At 41.4% G+C, this 22,295-nt stretch overlaps 1 protein-coding gene across 2 annotated transcripts in view; it reads right to left on the bottom strand.

Moving 5' to 3' along the window:
• The window catches only part of prmt3 (protein arginine methyltransferase 3), a 194,297-nt gene that overhangs the window by 95,042 nt on the left and 76,960 nt on the right, over positions 1 to 22,295 (bottom strand). For both annotated transcript variants that reach the window (XM_043705402.2, XM_043705398.2), the window contains exons 11-12: positions 7,026 to 7,104; positions 692 to 879 (exon numbers count right to left, since the gene is read on the bottom strand). In XM_043705402.2, the coding sequence (XP_043561337.2) occupies positions 692 to 879; positions 7,026 to 7,104 (267 nt within the window). The remainder of the gene's footprint in view (positions 1 to 691; positions 880 to 7,025; positions 7,105 to 22,295) is intronic.

The following is a 22,295-nucleotide window of genomic DNA, read 5'->3' as shown; positions in this document are numbered from 1 at the left end:
CTCACTGAAAGGTTGGTGGAAGCAGATTCAGTAGTAACCCCCAAAAGGGAATCAAGTAATGCTTTAATCAGAACTGTTTTAATCAGAACAGCTCCCTCATCCTTTAACTTGGTAATGATAATAACGTTTATCCTTTAAATTTGAGATTCACTAATGTTTTATAGCCAAGACCAAAAGGAATGGAGATCTTTACACCACCATGCAACCATTTCAATGTATCTTTAAAAAAAAAACAAGCTGCGATATATCGCAAACAACATTTTTCTGAAATCGCAGCTGGCCTCAATGCAACAAAATGCTGCTGTAAGCACAAAGCAATTTCCACATTTATGCTTCATTGATAGTTGTGAAAAAAACCTGTTTATAACACAGATTTTCTGTTACGGGCTGTCCTCTGATACACTCTGAAAGATGACAGATCATCACACAATGCACAATGCGAGAACTCTGGGACTCAGCAGAGCTTGGCGCTACCTGGCAGTTTATGCTCCAACACAAGATCACAGTATGGCTCTGATTAATCAACTTAAACCATTCCACTTTCTACTCTGTCGGCTGTCGCTCTTCCATGATCCTAAATATCAGCATTTACTTGTAACTATTTGCATTCTGTATGAAAATTTGTGATTGAGCCACCAGTGCCTTCAGCAGTTAATCTGATGAAATCACCTTGCTGACTGCCAACACGTACCTTGACAACACAGGGTTCTGAAATGACGGTGTCGGGGTTTATCACTTCCACCACAGCTTCTGGGATCACTGCCTTCTTCATACAGGACATCTTAAAGCCGTACACATCCTCCCAGAAAGCTACTCGTTCATCGTGTTTCTTCCTGTCTCCCACTGCTGTCAGGCTAATCGTGCAGCTATCAGGGTATACTGGAAGAGAGCATTGAGACCATTAAGGAGGGAAAGATGTACCGCAAGGGTTGGTGTTAGGTCCACTGCTGTTCGCCATTTTTATAAACGACCTGGATGAGGGCGTAGAAGGGTGGGTTAGTAAATTTGCAGACAACACAAAGGTCGGTGGAGCTATGGATAGTGACGAAGGATGCTGTAGGTTACAGAGAGACATAGATAAGCTGCAGAGCTGGGCTGAGAGGTGGCAAATGGAGTTTAATGCGGATAAGTGTGAGGTGATTCACTTTGGTCGGAGTAACCAGAATGCAAAGTACTGGGCTAATGGTAAGATTCTTGGTAGTGTAGATGGGCAGAGAGATCTCGGTGTCCAGGTACACAAATCCTTGAAAGTTGCCACCCAGGTTGACAGGGTTGTTAAGAAGGCATACAGTGTTTTAGCTTTTATTAATAGAGGGATTGCGTTCCGGAACCATGAGGTTATGCTGCAGCTGTGCAAAACTCTGGTGTGGCCGCATTTGGAGTATTGTGTACAGTTCTGGTCACCGCATTATAAGAAGGATGAGGAAGCTTTGGAAAGGGTGCAGAGGAGATTTACTAGGATGTTGCCTGGTAGGGAGGGAAGGTCTTATGAGGAAAGGCTGAGGGACTTGAGGCTGTTTTCGTTGGAGAGAAGAAGGTTGAGAGGTGATTTAATAGAGACATATAAGATAATCAGAGGGTTAGATCAGGTGGACAGGGAGAGCTTTTTCCAAGTATGGTGACGGCGAGCACAAGGGAGCATAGCTTTAAATTGAGGGGTGATAGATATGAGACAGATGTCAGAGGTAGTTTCTTTACTCAGAGTAGTAAGGGTACGGAATGCTTTGCCTGCAACGGTAGTAGATTCGCCAACTTTAAGTACATTTAAGTCGTCATTGGACAAGCATATGGACGTACATGGAATAGTGTAGGCTAGATGGGCTTCAGAATGGTATGACAGGTCGGCGCAACATCGAGGGCTGAAGGGTTTGTACTGCGCTGTAATGTTCTATGTTCTATGTCATAGGATCACAAAATTGTTACGGTGCAGAAAGAGACCATTCAGCCCATCACTGGGCCCAATGTTAACTCATTGGATTTGGACTCTTTCAACATTTTTTGGTCTCAAAATGGAATGGATTGAGTGAAATGCCATAGAAGGAATAATACCACTAACCATATGGAGAAAGGAAGTGAGACATCCAATACATCTAAAAGTTAAGAACCTCAGGAGGAGGGCTCTTCTCCAAGGATAAAGACAGGCAGTGTTTCCCTGACACTGTTTTACACTGTCCAGAAGCCCCATTATCGTCTTCTGCCAACTTCATGTAGGTTTTCATCAACAGAATAGGAGAGATGTAACAATTTTAGGGTCCTCTCACATTTGTGTTTTGGACGGGCACAGTACTTTTTAAAAAAAAAAATCACAACTAAATCTGTATTTGTAAATCAGTGCATCCAAGCTTTCAATATGGGGAGGGACAATATTCTTCACCCGTGGTGCTTCATCGACCTTTGAACTTTCCAACATAGCACATTTGTCCCTTCATTTTTACCTTATTAGCACAGTAATTGAATAATTATTACTGCACATGAGCAAAATTTACAAAGCACTGATTGGACAGACAGGAAAGGCTCTCCTGGCTGTTTGCACAGATTCACAGAAAGGACATCTGTGTCCTTCTCAATTCACTGCTTAAAGTCACCTCATCTTTCACAGCAGCTCACATAACCGACTGGCAAAATGTAAAGCTCTCTGTATTTTCAGAGCAGCATGCAAACCGCAGAAGACAAGAAATGGGTAGGAGCTGTTACTGTGTGCTCAGAAACATACACTTGCGTCAGACCTATGATCAGCGCAAACAGCAGAGTCTTACAGGAACCTTTTGGGGAGAAAAGAATACACCACTCATTGTTTTTTGCACGTTTAAGAGATCTGGGTTGCATTTACAAGGCTGACTTTTAGGGAAATTCTCTCTTTATTTTTCAAACTGCAATAAGATCCAGTTTTAACTTTGGAAATGAAGATACATTTTAATTGGGTGAAACAAAGTATAACCCCTTTAATATTGACCGTGGTATGACACATCCAAGCTAACTCATAGTTACAGCAAATGTGATTTTTGATGTTTTCCCTGTATTAAACATGCTGCGATCAGCAGCTAACTAACATTAACCGCTCCGAACCCTGCAGCATCTCACAACTGCTCTTTTCCACCAATAAGCAATTGCCTTAGGAAATCAAAAATGATGCAGCGTTCTGTCGCAACGAGGCTTTCGAGGCAAGCAAGCTTGTTGATTAGCCAACCCTGACTAATGGGTAAACTGGCTGAATTCAACACACTGAACTGATTTCCTCCTCAGTTTCCAATCTCATTTCATTCTAACAAACTGGGGTTGGAGACCGAGTATAGTTGTTTCTTTTCAAAATAAAGCAGGTCTCATTGGGTACAGAGCATTAAGGTTCCACTCCACATGAGCAACACTATAGGGCAACCACCCTTGGTAAAAATAACCTTACTCTCAGATTGAGATAATCTTACTCTCAGATTGAAATGATTTTACTCTCAGACTGAGAAAATCTTACTGCTAGCTGAGAATCTTACATTCAGATTGAGGTAATCTTACTCCCAGACTTAGATAATCCAATTCCCAGATTGAGATGCTCTTGCTCCCAGGTTGCAATAAGTCTACTCCCAGACTGAGATAAGCCTGCTCCCATATTGAGATCATCTTACTCCCAGAATGAAAATTATAGAAATATCCTTTTCCAAATATGTCATGTCCAATAGTGCTTGATTTTTGAAGAAACAAGATGTAACCAAGCAGAAAACAGAGTTATGGAAGATCTCATTGACTGGATGTTTAGTTGATAGAATTTGTGGAGATGGCACCGAAAGTAGGTGAGACCAGGTTTGTCCATCCTCTCCTTCTAGCTCATACACTCCAATCCAGGTAACATCCTGGTAAACCTCCTCTGCACCCTATCCAAAGCCTCCAGTCCTTCCTCAAGTGCAGTGACCAGAACTCGAAATGTGGCCTGACCAAAGTCTTATACAACTGCAAAATGACTTTCCAGCTTTTATATTCAATGCCCTGACCAATGAAGGCAAGAATGTCATGTGCCTTTTTTATCATCTTATCCACTTATGTTGCTACCTTCAGTGAGCTGTGGACTTGCACCCCAAGATCCCTCTGCATATCAATGGTCTTTAGGGTCTGACCTTTTACACGATATTTTCCTCTTGCATTTGACCTCCCACCTCACTCTTGGCTGGATTAAACTCCATCTGCCATTTCTCTGCTAACTTTCCAATTGATCAATATCCAGCTTCATCCTTTGATATTCTTCCTCACTATTCATATTTCCACCAGTGTTCAATTCCACCTCCCCTGCATAAAGCCACGCTGATCACCAATAAGTCCATTCTTCTCCAAATGCAAGTCAATCCTATCCGTTAGAATCTTCTGCAATAATTTCCCTATCATTGATGTAAGGTTCACTGGCCTATAATTTCCTGTATTATCACTGTTACCATTCTTGAACAAAGGAACAACATTGGCTATTCTCCATTTTTCTGTGACCTTGCCTGTGGCAAATGAGGATTCAAGGATCTCTATCAAGGCCTCAGCAATACCCTCCCATAAATCCTTCAGTGTCCTGGGACAGATCCCATCAGGCCCTGGCGATTTATCCACCTTCACGTTTTTAAAGACATCTAATTTGAAAGACATCTAATTTTAAAGACACCTTGCCTTCTAAATATTGACATACCCCAGAATATCGACATACCTCTCCCTAATCTTACCATCATCCATGTCCTTCACTTGGTGAATACTGATGTCAAGTACTCAGTAAGTACCTCAGCCACTTCTGGTTCCACACATAAATTCCCTCCTTGTTCCTTGAGTGCACCTACCATTTCCCTAATCACATTGTTGCGCCTAATACACATACAAAGTGCCTTGGGAGTCACCTTAATCCTACTTGCCAAGGACAATAACCCCTTTTTAACCTTCCTCATTTCTTTTTTAAGTTCTTTTCTGCTTCCTTTTTAATCCCCAACGGCCTTATTTAATTTTTGTTTCCTGAACCTTACATACGCTTCCTGTATCTTTTTAATTAAATTTACAACATCTCTCTTGAATCTTACCATCCTTATCCTTCTTCCTTACAAGAATATGTTGGTTTTGAGCTCTGGTCAAATGGCTTTTAAAACAGACCCAAATGTCAGATGCAGATTTACCCTCAAACAGCTGCACCCAATCTAATTTCTTCAGTTCCTACCTAATACTGTTGTAGTTAGCCTTCTCCCAAAATTAGCACTTTCACCCGGGGACCAGTCTTATCTTTTACCATAACTATCTCAAAACGTATGTAATTATGATCACTGCTCCCAAAATGCTCCCCCACTTAAACTTCAATCACCTGACCAGGCTCATTTCTCAATACAAATTGCATGTGGGAGGCAATGGCCTCGTGGTATTATCGCTGGACTGTCAATCCAGAGACTCAGGAAACGTTCTGAGGATCTACCACAGCAGATGGTGGAATTTGAACTCAATAAATATCTAGAAGTAAGAATCGGATGATGACCATGAATCCATTGCTGATTGTTGGAATAACCTATTTGGTTCACTAATGTCCTTTAGGGAAGGACACTGCCATTCTTACCTGGTCTGGCCTACATGTGACTCCAGACCCACAGCAACTTGGTTGACTCTTAACTACCCTCTGGGCAATTGGGGAAGGACAACAAATGCTAGCCTAGCCAGCGATGCCCTCATCCCATGAATACATTTAAAAAAGGTACATTCCCAAGTTGGGCTACCTATATATTGTTTTGAGAATCCCCCTGGATTCACCTAACAAATTCCGTCCCATCTAAGACCCAATAGTCAAATAAATATCTGATAAAAACAAACTACTGCAGATGCTGGAAATCTGACACAAACACCAAGAATGCTGGAGAAACTCTGGCAGAAAGAAACAGTATTAATATTTTGATTCAGTTTATGACTCTTCCTAGACCGAAGAATCTGACCTGACCTACTGAGTTTCTCCAGCATTCTCTGCATTTGTTTGGAATTGATTTGATTTGCATTCAAGAAGGCAGCTCAGCATCACCTTCTGATAGACAATCAGCTTACCAGGGTCACCAATACTCCTTGAATATATTTAAGGGAGTGCATTCAGAGCTCTCACAACAGTATTAATGTATTTGGAAAGTCATTTCTTGTCAATAATATATTTCAATAGCTGGTGGGAACTTAAGACAATTATTCGATAATATGCTTAACTCTTCCAACTTCATGCCCTGCAGTTAGTGACTTCATCACTATCACCCAATGCCTGGTAAAACTAAGTGAGGCATCAATCTTCAATGGCATTCATTTGGAGCTGCAATAACACTCATTAATCTCAACATCATCCAAGGCAAAAACAACCCGTTTGGTCAGCACATCATCTTCTGCCTTAAATATCGACAAGATGCACTGCAGCAATGCATGAAGGCTCTTTCAACTGCACTTCCCAAACCCTCGACCACTACCATCTTGAAGGACAAGGGCAGCAGGCACAAGAGAATACTATCAACTACAACTGTGTCTCCAAATCCCTCATCATCCTGACTCGGAATTAGATTACCATTCCTTCATGTCTGTGAGATCAAAATCCTGCAAGTCCCTTCTCAACAGAACTGTACTTATACCCACTGGTCAAGAGTGGTGCAAGGAGATGGCTGACCAACTAAATGATTCATGGTCATTTAGAGATGGTCAAAAAGTGCTGGCCTTGACAGTGATGCCGACAACCCATGAAAGAAAAAAGATTATTATCCTAAACAATGGTAGAAGTTCACACTAACAACATCTGTATTTTCTGAACTTGAAAAATGATCATGATTATTTCTTCGTTGTCAGCTTCAAAGGTCTTTACAATGAAGAATGCACAGTTCAAAGCCAGAAGATCTCTAAAAGCAACACTTAATGTGTCTTCCTTTGGAAAGCTGTCTGTAATTGGGGAATATTTCATTTGTAGTGGAAATTTCTTCAATGGTGCATAGCACAATGCGAGAGGAACGCATATATAGCCAAGATGAGACTTAGTTTGAGGTAGTTATTGGTTCCCTTTCCCAAACACAAACCTGCACCGCCTTCCAGCAGATACCTGTCCCGTGCATTTATGACAGAGTCCAGCATGGATTCAAACAACAGAAAATAACCCTGTGTGGAAAAAGAGAGGAAACTGATTAATGGGCAATAAATATAAGGTCAGAATGATCTATCAGCAAAAAAGCAACTGGCTTAAATCTCAAAAAGAAAACAAATATCAGAACAGGTGCATTCACCCTCTGAATACTTTAAACATCAATGTCTTGAATACATTTTTAAGTGCGGATTTTAATAAATGCAATTACTCCCTCGACTTCATTGATTGGAAAACCTATCAACAGATTCGATAGAATGCTGAATGACTTCCAACCAGTAAAATTCAAGAACAAGTGACACACATTGTATTCCTGAAATGAAGATTATGGGGCGATTTCACCTAGGTTTTCAGGATATTAAAGGGAATATATGGGGAAGATTTAAAATAAACTTTTCCATTAGCTGCAGAGTCGCAGACTTGGGGAAGTGGGGGGGGGGAAAGAGGGGAGGGGGAGAGGGGCTTGGCCCGAAAACTGGTGTAAGAGCTTTCAGAATTGAAATTATGAAACACTTGAACACACATTGGTTGCTGGATGCTTTGAACCATCTTCTGCAGATTGAATTTGATGGGTTTTAATTGCTCTATTTAAATCTGAAATTGGTAAGTTTTATGGGAAGCAAAACTATCAAGAATTAAGGGACAAAGATGGGTACGTGGATGCTGATGAGCTACGATTGTAATTAATTAGCAGACAGACTTGACTTAAATGGTCTAACACCCATTCCTTTGTACAAGCTGTAACCATGGACAAATTTATTTCCACCAAACTATCTATGCAGGATTTTGCAAATGTGCAATTTCCCTTTCATTAAGCATCTCAGATGGCATTGCTGAGCATCCTTAAGGGAGGTGCATGCACTACACCTCTATAATCACTGGTGAACTATCTACCCTATCTTTTTTTAATGAATGACAAGTGAAATGTCATTCTTGGTGGCCCTCCAAAGCCATCATTGTGCTGCTCAAGAGATAGCAGCTCGAGATGAATCCTGCTACATGGCCCTATTGTTTGCTTTTGCTTCAGCTATTCAGAGTAAAATAACGTGAAACAGGTCAGTACAGACAATGATTTTCACTAATTCCTATTTCAATTTATTTTACACATTCAGTGTACATAGAAATGTACAGGTCTTACAAATAGAATCCTTCGGTTTAATTTCATTATTTGAATCCACAGCTAGCAGTGAAATATAGATTTGACCTACATTTTAGTTGTCTGCATCATTTGAGTGATTTGCCAGCTTGATGGAACCAGTTTGATTTGAAATGCCAATTAAGCAAGTTCTAGATTTTTTTCATATTCATTCATGTGGTATGTGACCACCACTGGGCTAGCATTTATTGTCCATCCCTAGTTTCCCTTGGAGAAGGTGGTGGTGAGCTGCCCATGTGCTATAGGTTCACTCACAATGCCATTAGGGAGGGAATTCCAGGATTTTGATCCAGTGAGACAGATGGAACGCCAATATATTTCCAAGTCAGGATGTCTTCTGGCTTGGAGGGAACTTTGAAGTGATGATGTTCCCATATAACTACCCTTGTCCTCATCCAGGCAGGTGGAGAGTATTCTATCACACTCTTGACTTGTGCCTTGTAGATGGTGGACAGACTTTGGGGGAGGGGGGGTGGCTGTCAGGATGTAAGTTACTCACTGCTGTGGCAAGTTCAGTTTAGTTACTGGTCATTGGTAATTCCTAGGATACTAATAGTGGGGAATTCAACGATGGCTATGCCATTGAATGTCAATGGTTATATAGTGCTTGGCATTGGTCTGGTTGGCAGACAATGAACGCTTTCAGAAGACTGGTCAGGAGATGAAGCTGAAAATATAATTCATAACATCTGAGTATCCATAAAACAGAAACGTTAAATGTTTACCTCAAAAAGTCTTTAAGTGTATGTAAAGCCATTACTTGGAAATGTCAGTAAAGTCCTGCTTTCTGCAGGGGATACCTTCCCAAACTCTGTCACAGTCAGTAACTTTTATTAAGGGTGATTACACGTATGGAACAAGTGAGTAGTGAGCACATTTAATCCAGGAACCATGCTTAACATTAAGAGTCACAGTGGATGAAAAGGTGACAAAGATTCATGATGCATTAGTACTTCAGTTCCAATGTGGATAGAGCCATGTAGAGATTTTAAGTTTGAATTGTACTTCTGTGTGGTGACAAGAAACAAATAACTTAGTTTCATTTTTGAGTTCTGTGACTGATGCTGGGGTATCTGGAAATGTGTTAACGGATTTAGAAAAGAAAATCTTTAAGGTGAATGCTTTAGAAAAACAAATGTCAAAGAGAGGAAGTAAATGGCTTAAGATGTCATATGGCACAGGGAGCCAGGGATAGAAACAGTTTCCCTTTAGAAAGAGAGAGCAATCCAGGCGGTTATGTAATGTGCAGGTTTCTGTGAGGTGGGAGAGGTCTGTGGTAGCAAACAGCTGTTAGTTTTAGCAGTTTCCAAAGCAGCTTGGGTTGAAACAAAGTCCTGAATGTAAGTAAGGATTTACCGAAGATGCAACATAACATATATAGTCAAGCAGAGTGATCATGACAGACATAACTTTTTTGTGGTAAATAGACACACAACAAAACAACAGGAACTCCAACAGTTTTTTTTAAATTTCCTAAGGGGATCACAGAGTTTTGAAAAATTTGTTCAAGGGAATGGGGGGATCCTTGCCACTGATTGTCATTCCTTCTTGCCATGGACAATGTGGTGGTGAGCTGCTGCAGTCTGTGTGCTGTGGGGACACCCACAGTGTTGTTAGTGAGGGTGTTCCAGGACTTTGACCCAAAACTTTAGATCCAAGTGGGTGGAGGTATAAATCCAGCCTGGTGCCACTGATTGTCAGAAACAGCTTGAGGGACTGAATGATTCACATTTGTTCCTGTATATTAATCTAAAACCTTTATATACTTTGGTCCAATATCGATACAATGTCAGGAAATGTAACAGTAGGTAGTAAAGTGCATAAAGACATATTTGATTTGATAAGAAGCCCAATAATGTCAGTGGATACACTGTGTATGATTGTGACTCTCACAGTGGCATTATCAGCATGAGACGGACCACTCATACACTCATAATAATCAAATAATTTCATATATTTATTCTGTTGGTTGATTCTGAGCACACAAACACCCTTTCAAAGCAACATTATACCAAAAAATATAAACACACAAATTAAGCTGTTTTGTCCATGAAGCGATTTAAATTGTCAGAGAAATTAAGTACTTGCACATGCAGCTTTTAATGATATTTCACACCAGGATCAAAAGGAAAACAATTAACTAACTACAAGATGCGTACAGACACCAGTTGTTTGAAATGTCAAAGACTCAACATCCTTCATAATCTCTGAAGGAAATTTCAGATTGCTGACTATACACAGATTGGGATTTTCCAGACTAGGAAAAATACCATCCCATTTTCTAACCCTATCCCATTTTCAAAGTGTGCATTTGCTTCAGATTTGTGTCGGGATGTGTGTGTGTGTTTTGGGGTGGGATGATGGAAGTGTGCTACCATTCTCCTTTTTCCCAGGTATTTGGTATAGATTAGATTAGATTACTTACAGTGTGGAAACAGGCTCTTCGGCCCAACAAGTCCACACCGACCCTCCGAAGAGTAACCCACCCAGATCCATCCCCCTACATTTACCTCTTCACCTAACACTATGGGCAATTTAGCATGGCCAATTCACCTAACCTGAACATTTTTGGACTGTGAGAGGAAACCGGAGCATCTAGAGGAAACCCACGCAGACACGGGGAGAATGTGCAAACTCCAATCAGTCGTCTGAGGCGGGAATTGAACCCAGGTCTCTGGCGCTGCGAGGCAGCAGTGCTAACCACTGTGCCACCGTGCTGCCCTATATAGTATAGCTTCATTATTTTCCACAAGCCATTGTCCTTTGGCTGACCTATCTCTGCACTGATGTTCCTCTCACAAATCCAACACCAGCAGCCACCAGTCCCTTTTCTCTTTGCCATGACAGTGAGTGAGCACTGTCCTTGGTGCTGAATTGTGTAATTTATAACGGATATCTGAACAATCAGCTCCCTGCACTTTGCGCTGGGCTCATCTGCAGAGTAATTTAGAATGTAATTTCACAGGCCACTGCCTCACCTGTAGGGGTGCCATCTGGCTAGAGAATTATACCTGTCACAGTCTCCACTGTGCCCAGTGATGCTCTCGGGTCCAGGGTGCATTTTGCTTTGTCAAACGGCACCTTCAGAATTGCACAGTTCGTTCTCTTTTTTTAAACAATGTACAATTAATATGTTTTATCCTTGTGCTTGGAAAAAAACAATTTTAATTTAAACAGTTCAGGTTGATAAAGCTACTAACGCAATGTTTTGAGTCTAGAATAGTCTACATTTCCATATTTCTCATCAAAGCGAAATAGCACAATGAAGCAATGTATACAATTGCCTGGAAATGTATTTTCTGCACCACAGATATGAAAATAAAATATGATCTACTGCAATCTCCTCTGCCCTGCACCAGCAGCTCCACCAAGCTCCAAAATTCTCTTCATGGTATAGTGACGCATTGCAAAACTTCTTGCAGTTCCATTAATTTTCAGAGCCTTAGATAGTGGGTAAAGCTCCCTATCAATGGGGGCGGAAAAGATGCATTCCAAACACAATTGGGTGGGAGGATATTAGTCCTGAAGGCAACAATGGAAATGTTCCTTCATCTGCTCTACCTTTGTACCCTAGCCAAGGGAAAAAAATAGAGAATTTTCAGCTGGAACATGGACTTAAATGTGAATCTAATACACCATAATACACTACATCTTTTTAAGATCAAACATCAAATCAGAACACTAAAGGCACAGAACTTTTGCACTCTAATAACACAAAGCTCAGACACCATATCTGGCAGTTTGAAATTAAGAATTTGGTTTTGTTGAAAAATCATTGTGATTTCTGAGGTGTGATGTATGAGCTGAGTGCTGAAAGCTGATGAAAGCTGATGTACTGCAGCAAACGCGTCAGGGGTAATAAGTATGTTGATTGCTTAGTGAACATTTCATAGGCCATGCATTTAACCTGTCAATAAAGACACCAACTATATTGCCTCAGAATTATAAAAGGTGAGTATAATGCAAGGGGAAATAAATTTAGTCAGTGTGACATTCAAACTGCAGCATTCACATGAAGGACCAATATGCCAAAAGAACACAATTTATTTGGACATTTACAGACTAAGATTTCATGTGAGAAAAACATGTAAGAGTTTCTGAAAATCCAGATTTTTTTCAATAGACATTAATATGTAGGGCTTTTCCTTCTGAAACAAATAGTACATGGTTTATTTTACAAACTGGCAAATATAACCTGGACAATATTCAAAAACCAGACATAAACTAATACCTTAGACTCAAGATGAAAGATGAGTTACACTTAACCGCTAAATTATGTGTGCACACGTACAAGAATATTAATCATAAACATGTAAATTGTTCTATCATACCCAAATACCCATTAGTGGGAAGACAAATGACAAATGCAAAAACTGCCAAGACCAAAAATTCTAACGTAATCAACACACATATTTTAGGTTACTTAGAACACAAGTCAAATGAAAAACCAAAACTGACTACATTTTAAATGTGCCAACAAAAGGCCAATTTCCCACAAATGCTCAAACAATATTTTCAATTATTATTTGATATCACAGTGGAAAACAAAAATATTGCCAGAAAATAAATCGCTACTGTATGAAGTTGGTGTGTTATGATGGGTTCAGTCATGAATGGGTTTTATTATAACCTAGAAAATTCAGTTTACTAATATCATGCAGCGCAACTTAATTGGCATCATTGCTGTTGAGAATCAGCAATAAAAACCAACTGTCAAGTAAGAACAGCATTGATAGAAATACAGCAAACATATACAATGGTAGGTGACAAGCGTACTGTCACAGTGATGGTTCACAATAGCACAGCAGATATTAACAAGGGGAGAGGACCATTGAACAAAATGGCTGAAAAAGTAATTGGGAAAGATTATATAATGCAGTTCCCATTTTGAGAACCATGCCTGGTGACTGACAATGGGCGGCTACTGTGAAAATGGCACACTCTCAGCCCACTGTCAGGAGGATTCGGAACTTGATTTTGGCCCATCAAGCCTACTCTTCCACTCATCCTACTGATCCTCTAATGCAATACTACTATCTCACTTTCTCCCTTATCCCTTAGCGCCTTAAAGATCGAAACAATTTATCAATCTCTTTTCCCAATATATTCAGCGACTTGGCCTCTACCACCCAGGCAGAATTTGGTGCCAGAATGTATCAGGACAAATAACCAACAGCATTGTCAATGGGGTTGGTGTGAAGCAGCATTCTGAAGGTGGAAAGTGAGGCCGAGAGGTACTGGGAGGAAATTCCAGAGCTTGGGACCTCAACAACTGAAAACACGGCCACCACTGGCTGAGAGACCAACGTGAGGAATGCGTAAAAGATTAGAATTAGAAAATCACACGTATCAAGGAGGGTTGTGGGAATGGAAGGTATTACACAAGAGAGGGAGGAGTGATGTCAACAGGTGTGGAGGTGAATTAGAAACAGCAATGAAAAGTTTCAAATTGAGACACTTTAATCAGGAGCTAATATAGATCAGTGACAACTACAGGGTATGGGAATGTCATAGAGTTATACAGCACGGAAACAGACCCTTTGGTTTAATCCCAAACTAAATTAGTCCCATCTGCCTGCTCCTGGCCTACATCCCTCCAAATCTTTCCTATTTACGTATCTATCGAAATGTCTTTTAAAGGTTGTAATTGCACCAGTATCTCTGTGCGATTGAGGATGAGGTTGACAGATATTTGCATGATCTAGGGTGAACAGAAGTGAGATGTCAGACAATAGACAACAGGTGCAGGAGTAGGCCATTCTGCCCTTCGAGCCTGCACCACCATTCATTATGATCACAGCTGATCATCCTCAATCAGTATCCTGTTTCTGCCTTATCCCCATAACCCTTGATTCCACTATCCTGAAGAGCTCTAACCAACTCTTTCTTGAAAGTATCCAGAGACTTGGCCTCCACAGCCTTCTGGGGCAGAGCATTCCATACACCCACCACTCTCTGGGTGAAGATGTTTCTCCTCAACTCTGTTCTAAGTGGCCTACCCCATATTTTTAAGCTGTGTCCTCTGGTTCGGGACTCACCCATCAGCGGAAACATGTTTCCTGCCTCCAGAGTGTCCAATCCATTAATAAACTTATACGTCTCAATCAGATCTCCTCTCAGTCTTCTAAACTCAAGGGTATACAAGCCCAGTCGCTCCAATCTTTCAGCGTAAGATAGTCCCGCCATTCAGGGAATTGACCTTGTGAACCTACGCTGCACTCCCTCAATAGCCAGAATGTCTCTCCTCAAATTAGGAGACCAAAACTGCACACAATATTCCAGGTGCGGTCTCACCAGGGCCCTGTACAGCTGCAGAAGGACCTCTTTGCTTCTATACTCAATTCCTCTTGTTATGAAGGCCAGCATGCTATTAGCTTTCTTCACTGCCTGCTGAACCTGTATGCTTGCTTTCATTGACTGATGTACAAGAACACCTAGATCTCGTACTGCCCCTTGACTCCATTTAGGTAGTAATCTGCCTTCCGGTTCTTGCCACCAAAGTGGATAACCACACATTTATCCACATTAGACTGCATCTGCCATGCATCCATCCACTCACCTAGCCTGTCTAGGCCACCCTGTATTCTCCTAACATCCTCCTTACAGTTCAGCTTGAGTGCATCCGGATAATCAGGCCCAGAGTTAACAAAGGCACAATAAGGGTTTCAGCATCATAGCTGAGGCAGAGGTGATGTAAGACCATAAAACACAGGTGTGAAAGGCAGTCTGAATGATCCGTGGCTCAAGGACAGTCTGTTCAATCTCAGATATTTGGGAAGGAGACAAATAGTTTTAGTATCTAGGAAACAGGGTTTGTTGGAGAGATCACAGCCTCCTCAAGGAAATTTCTGTTGATCAAATACAGGATATCAGACAAGAACATGACTACATAGAGACAACAGAGTGACGCGTTGGTAAGATAGAATTGGGTGCCATCAGCAAATATGTGGAAGCTAACACTGTTTTCAGATCAGGTTGCTGAGGGTCTAAACATCAGTGAAAAATCACAGGGAGAGAGACCAGAGTTAATGATGTAGAAACAGCAAGAGTAATTGTAAGAGATAATTCTCCAGACAAGTTTAGATAAACACCAATTGCTGTAACATCTAGCTGCATGAATAAGAACTAGGAATAGAGATAGGGATAAGGATAGGGAGAAGATTAAGGAAATGGTTAGGGAGAGGGTTAGGAAGCAATTAGGAGAAATGTTATGGAGAGAGATAGGGAGAGGAAGAGGGGGGAGGGGGGAGGGGGGAGGGGGGAGGGGGGAGGGGGGAGGGGGGAGGGGGGAGGGGGGAGGGGGAGAGGGAGAGGGAGAGGGAGAGGGAGAGGGAGAGGGAGAGGGAGAGGGAGAGGGAGAGGGAGAGGGAGAGGGAGAGGGAGAGGGAGAGGGAGAGGGAGAGGGTTAAGGAAATGGTTAGGAAGAGGTTAGGACAAAGTTGAGAGAGAAGCATAGGGAGAAGGATAGGAGAGAGGTTAGAAGGGGGTTAGTGCTAGGAATAGGGACAGGGTGAATGGGAGGGATAGGTATTGGAGGACAATGGGACGGTTAACTGTAAAAAAACTGCAGACAGGTTAAGAAGAACAAGGATGGATAGTTGTGGCAGTTTAGATGATAAGAGCCATTTTGGTTGTGGGATCTTAGTGTGATTCATGGGCAGCACGTGAGAAGGTTGAATCACATTCAACAACTTGAGAAGGACAACAGCATTTGGAGATAGAATGGGATGGAAATGTCTACAGTTGTTCTTTGACGAGATTGGTGCTGATGGCAGATTCAAAGGACTGGTGACTTAGAAGACAGAACCATTAACAGTGCCATTAACAAGGAAACCAGAAATGGGAGATGGGAAGTCAAGAGAGAGGGGGCAAGAGAGGGGGGGGGAGAAGAGAGAGAGGGCAAGAGAGAGAGAGAAGAGGAGAGAAAGAGAAGAAAAGAAAGGAGAGAGAGAGAGAGAGAGAGAGAGAGAGAGAGAGAGAGAGAGAGAGAGAGAGAGAGAGAGAGAGAAAGAGAAAAGAGAGAGAAGCAGTAGTGAGGTTAACTGAGGGTCAACATGCCTTATGTGAGGAGAGAGAACGAGATCGGTGACCTCAGCCATTTCATGAACTTAACCCGCGCTATTGGCATCACCCAGTATCCTGCCAACTGAACTACCCAGCCAAGGGTGTAGGTGACAGGTGTTTTGGACAGGGAGAGGTCAGAGGAGGCATGAAGGCAGATTGGAAGTAGAGAAAGATATGAAGACAAGGCTGAGGAGGAGTTTGGGGGGGGGGGGGGGGGGGGAATCATTCTGAAGCAGCATTGTTCCCAGCTCCTGCTGGTGTGGTGAAAGGGACGGAAGGGGAAAGAGATTGTACATGAGACTAGAGTGCAAATGTTTTCAGATAGGGATAAGGCGGGGTGCCAGAGAGGATGTGAGACGAGTATAACGCTAAGATAAAACGGGAAGTATGTAAGGCTAATGTGGGACTTGAAGATAAGGAGCAGTGTCATCAATCAAGATCATTGCAGGTCAGCAAGGACTGGAGAGGTGCATGCACAGGACTTGCTTTCCAATCAGGTGAGACAGAATGCCCACTTGACATCTTGGGTAAAGTGCTGCTTCCACCTATAAGTTACGTAGATCCTCACCTCATTACGTAACAACTGTATGCTGGAGGAGCACAGTTAGGAAAAGAAATGTCATAATTACTTCCTTCTGGGGACCAATCAAAATCTAATTACTTCAGCACCTCCAAAGAGAATGCGAACAAATTATTTTGGTGGATTCTGCAAAAGTTGTAATCTTGGGTTTAATAAAAAACAATGCATGAGAGATTTTCTGCTGTTTAATTCACTGTATTTTCCCCCAAGTAGATTTCCTGTTCACACTTGGGACTTTGAAGATAATGAGGTGAAAATGGTGTTAATTATGAATTCATAGAACACGTGTAAATCTCATTAAGTTAAGCGAGCTACTACAAGAATTACATAATTACCAGAAGTACACGAGTGACACAACTTGACCGCCATTTTCCAACGGGAGCAAATGGCCCTGGTTACTTCAATGCCAGACAAGAAAAATATGGTAAAATTTTCAATGCAAGAAATAATGCAACCAATTATCCCAGTAAAAATGGGTTCCTTTCTAAACTAGTTAAATTGCCACAGGATCAATAATTAATCATACTCACTAACATTGCACAGTGAATAGTCCCAAATATCGGTGCTCGTCAAATCACCATACACCATAAGATATTAGCTAGAGTCATAGAGTTCTACAGCTGAGGAAAAGACCCTTCAGCCCATCAGGTCTATACTAGTCAAAAACAACCATCTCACTATTCTAATCCCATTTCCAGCACCTGGCCCATCGCATTGTATGCCGTGACATCATAAGTGTATATCTGAATACTTCTTAAATCACTGTGCTTTTAATCTGGAAGTGAGCCCAGACACAAAGCTGATGAATTAAAGGCTCTTGAGGTGCAGGGATAGTGTCCCTACCATTGAGCAGGTGGTCAAGTTCCATCTACTCCAGATGTTCACCATAACATCTCTGAACAGGTTGATGAGAAAGTCGCAGGAAACTGACTGTAATTTACACTTCCTTCTAAACTTTTTACATGGATTGCAAAATGTCAATAGTGTGAGCATTACACCAATGCTCAGTAGCAGCAGTGTATACTGTCAAAAAGATGAACTGCAGAAACTCACCAAAGCTCCTTCCAAACCCACAACCATTGCCATCTACAAGGAGGTAGGCAGCAGATACATGGGAACATCACCACCTCCAGGCTCCCCTCTAAGCCACTCCTGACTTGGAAATATATCACTGTCCCTTCAGTGTCACGAGGTCAAAATTCTGGAATTCCCTCCCTAAGGACATTGTGTGTCAACTTACAGCAGAGGTTCAAGAAGGCAGCTCATCAACACTTTCTCAAGGGCAACTTAGGGACGAGCAGTGAATGTTGGCACCGCCAGCGATCCTCACATCCCACTAGTGAATTTAAAAAATTAAATGGAAGACTTCCGAAGTTTCTGCCTGTGAGCAAAGCTGCTTCAACAATAACATTACCTCTTTCACTTCCCCTGCACATTTCTGTGAGTCAATTAAAAGAAAAATTATAGAAATGAAAACGAAATGTTTAATGCAGCATGCATTCATTTCATTATAGTCCAGCAAAGGAATTTAACAATATTACCAAGGAAGGGAATACAACTATCACATCAGTTGACAAAAATAATGAGTAGAGTTCAGGATTATTCACAATTATCATTTGTGAGATAATGGTTATTTATTTCCTTCACAAACTCAAATTTTGCATCAGCGAGACTACTTATCATTGGAAAATGAAATTAGAAATGATTTCAGATGGAGGTTATGATATTTCAATCAACAGTTTTAACCATGTAATATTTAATGAAGCAATGAGGGAGAGATAAAAAAACAATGCACATGAAGACATGGAATGAGGAACCACTATTTGCCACAAGCTGACACATGGTCTTTGACAGACCATATTGTGCCTCACAAAAATGTGGCAGAAAGTTTTCAGGGTGAATACACCCAGCTTCCCTCATCCCTATCTTCAGAATACTCATTCATTACTTCCTGAGTACAATCAACCCTGGTCCTGGGTTTCCCCAGAGAGCCCTCTGTCCTGACAATATATTGTCTCTCTGAATCAGTGGCTGAACTGTAAAACAGCAGGCCAGCCGGTCATCTGCTTTAATGAACACCTTCACAGAAAGGAAATCTGCCATTCTTACTTGGTCTAGCCTACATGAGGTTGACTGTTAAGTGGCCAAGAAAACACACAGTTCCAGGTCAATTAGGGAAGGCCAACAAATTCTGGCCTTGCCTTTAACAGCCAAATCCCGTGAAACAAACTTCTGCCTAATTACAACATCGAAAACAGAAGTTGCCAGAAAAACTCAGCAAGTCTGGCAGCATCTGTGAAGAGAATTCGGAGTTAATGTTTTGGGTCTGGTGAGAAGGGATCACCGGACCCGAAGCGTTAACTCTGATTTCTCTTCACAGATGCTGCTGAACATTTCCAGCAATTTCTGTTTTAGTCCCTGATTTAAAGCGTTTGCAGTTCTTTTGATTTTTAGTTATTGCTTAATCAGATTTGTTTTTGTAAAGATGTCTCACAACAATGAAAATAACTGAACAATTCCCTTTGAATCCATATCCATTCTATCTCTGATCCAGATCAGTTAGAAGTAGAATGCATTTACATACTTGCTGTACTTTTATTTGGTGACTTCAGATACAATTTCTTCACAAAAACATTTGTTCATCCAGGAAGATGCCAATACCACGTGCCTCAATGCAGCTGTAGTTGCTGCTTTTTTTCCTAAATAAATCATTTAAAATCTCATTACCCTTTGAAAACCTATCAGATATGGACAGAATTAAACAGGGACGATCATTCCTAATTCAAAGCAGTCTAAGTCGAGATGACAAATAATGATGATATCATTATACAAACATTTTTCCTCACTTCCTTTCTTTTTCTCTGATTCCTTCCTTTATCATTTTAGTTGAACGTTTTACTAGCAATAATCTGTGGTGCCTTACAAAAGAATAATTTTTCACATGATCTTTTGTTCTGGACAACATTTTGTTCATAAGAGAATGACACATGAGCAGGAATAGGCTTCTTAAGCTTGCTTCATCACACAGTAAGATTATGCTTACGTTTAGTCTTCAAATCACTTCCCTGCCTGCGTTCCGTGTTGCTCTATGAGTTCAAAAATCTTTGAATGTACTCAATGATTGAACTTCAATAGCTCTCTGGTGTAGATAATTCCAAACATTCCCCACCCTCTGAATGAATAAATTTCTCACATAAAAAGAAAATGAGGTCGTTGCTGGAGATCTGAAATAAAAAGAGGAAGTATAGGGAAACTCAGCATCTGTGGAGAGAGAAAGAGGGTTAACTTTTCAAGTCCGGTATAACTATTCTTATGCACCTAAATGAACTGGAAAATAATTATATTGATGTTGGAAAATGATTATATTTTGCTGTCGGCAAAGCGGCAGGAGGAGCAAGTGGAACAGATGGCAATGGTGCCCAGAGCAAAATGCAAAGGGTGTGTTAACCATGGAAGAGGAGGGATGCAGATTTAGAATAGATGCTAATAGCTGAAAATGTCTGCTGTGCTGACAGCAGACCCATGCAAACAAGACACTGGGTCAGGAATGTGAGAAAAGGAGGCTAATACAATGGAGGACAATGATCAAGGTTTGAACTTGTTGGGCTGTAAAAGTGCAACATAAGGTGCCATACTGTCAAGAGTGGAGGACTGCAGTGGACTTAGGCCAGAAAGATTGGCATGGCAGCAAAATGGTTTTTTGAATGGCAAGGAATTGGAAAGAGCAGAGGTGTTCCACAAAAATAATGTTCTTATTTCAGTTTCTTTATCTCGAGACCCTGCATCTTAGTTCATAGAATCCCAACAGTGTAAAAATAGGCCATTCGGCCCAACTGGTCCACACTGACCCTCCGAACAGCATCCCACCCACACCCATCCCCCTTCCTCAAATTTGTCATTACTAACCCTCCTAGTGTGTGCATCACTGAACACTGTGGGTGATTTAGCATGGCCAATTCACCGAACCTGCACATCTTTGGATTGTGGGAGGAAACCGGAGCACCTGGAGGAAACACATGCAGACACGGGGAGAATGTGCACACTCCACATAAACAGTCGCCCGAGGCTGGAATTGAACCTGGATCCACACTGGTGTTGCGAGGCAGCAGTGCTAACCACTGAGCTACCTATTGCTCCAAGTTCTAGGGGCTGCAAGAAAGCGATATTAAACCTGCCAAGCCCTTTCAGAATTCTTCATGTTTCAATGCCATTATTCTCCTCCAATCTGTCATTTTCATGCACGCTGTTCAATTGTTTTTCATAGGTCAACCCTCTCAACTCAGGAATAAATCAAGTAAAATTCATTTTGAATCTTTTCTCAGTCAAGTATGTTCTTCCTTATGTACAGAAAACAAAAGCATATACAGTACTCCAGGTATGGTCTCACCAAAGCCCTGTAGAACATTTCTCTTTCATCTATTCATTCACAGGATGTGGACATCACAGAGTGGAGCAGCATCCACTGTCCATCCCTTGAGATGATGGTGGTGTGCTGCCTTCTCAAACTGTTGTATTTGTCTTAGTGCAGGGAAAGGCACAATGCGGTTAGCGCCGGAATCCTAGGATTTTAACTCAGCGAGAGTGATGGAAAAGCGATATGTTTCCAAGTCAGGATGCTGTGAGATTTGGAGAGGAAGCTGCAGATGATGGTGTTTCCATGCATTTGCTGCCCTTCCTCCTCAAGGTGGTCAAGGTCACGGATTTGCAAGATGACTTGGTGAGTGGTTGCCACACCTCTCCTAGATAACACACATGAGAGCCACAGTGCATCAGTGGGGGAGGGAGTGAATGCTTATGGTATCACATGCTCAATCAAGTGAGCTATTTTGTCCTGTGCATAGCTGCATTTAAGACAGAAAAATGTTGAGTTCTTCCCCAGTTCAGGCCAGTTTTCCTCTGCAGTCAAAACTGAAGAAACCCAGTTTATCATTCCTGTAACAGTTATCATAAGCTGATAGGCCAGAAACCTTGTGTGAATCTACTGTCTTGTGTCTCTTACCAACTACTGGAAGCATCTGGAGAATGATGACTGAAGCAACATGCTGGCCAGAACAAGAATCATAAAGATCATCTGAACAACAGAACCTGGGAACAAAGACTACTTTCCAATTTTTCCGCATGTTGATAGTCTAGTTTACCCTGTTGCCTGTGTGTGCAAGGGGGAATTTATAAGAAATTAGTTCTAATTAGTAGCATTATAAACTGGCAGTTTTTAACTGTACCTACAGTTTAACTCAGTCCCTTAACAGCTGAGGTTACAATGAAAGTATCTTATTCTCAATCTCTCCCCTTGTTTGTGGCATGGTGACCCTCAGTTAAACCACCATTAGCTGTCTTTTTTTAAAATAAAAGAGCAGCCCTGTGGTCTTCTGGGACTAAAGCCACTTTACCTTAGTATCCATACAGTC

Source organism: Chiloscyllium plagiosum, unplaced genomic scaffold (assembly GCF_037043375.1).
Source record: "Chiloscyllium plagiosum isolate Xiang-an unplaced genomic scaffold, Cpla_swu_hap1 HiC_scaffold_18, whole genome shotgun sequence".
Classification (NCBI taxonomy): Eukaryota; Metazoa; Chordata; class Chondrichthyes; order Orectolobiformes; family Hemiscylliidae; genus Chiloscyllium; species Chiloscyllium plagiosum.
Note: the sequence above shows the minus strand (reverse complement) of the source record. Positions and strands in the feature narration are given on the sequence as shown.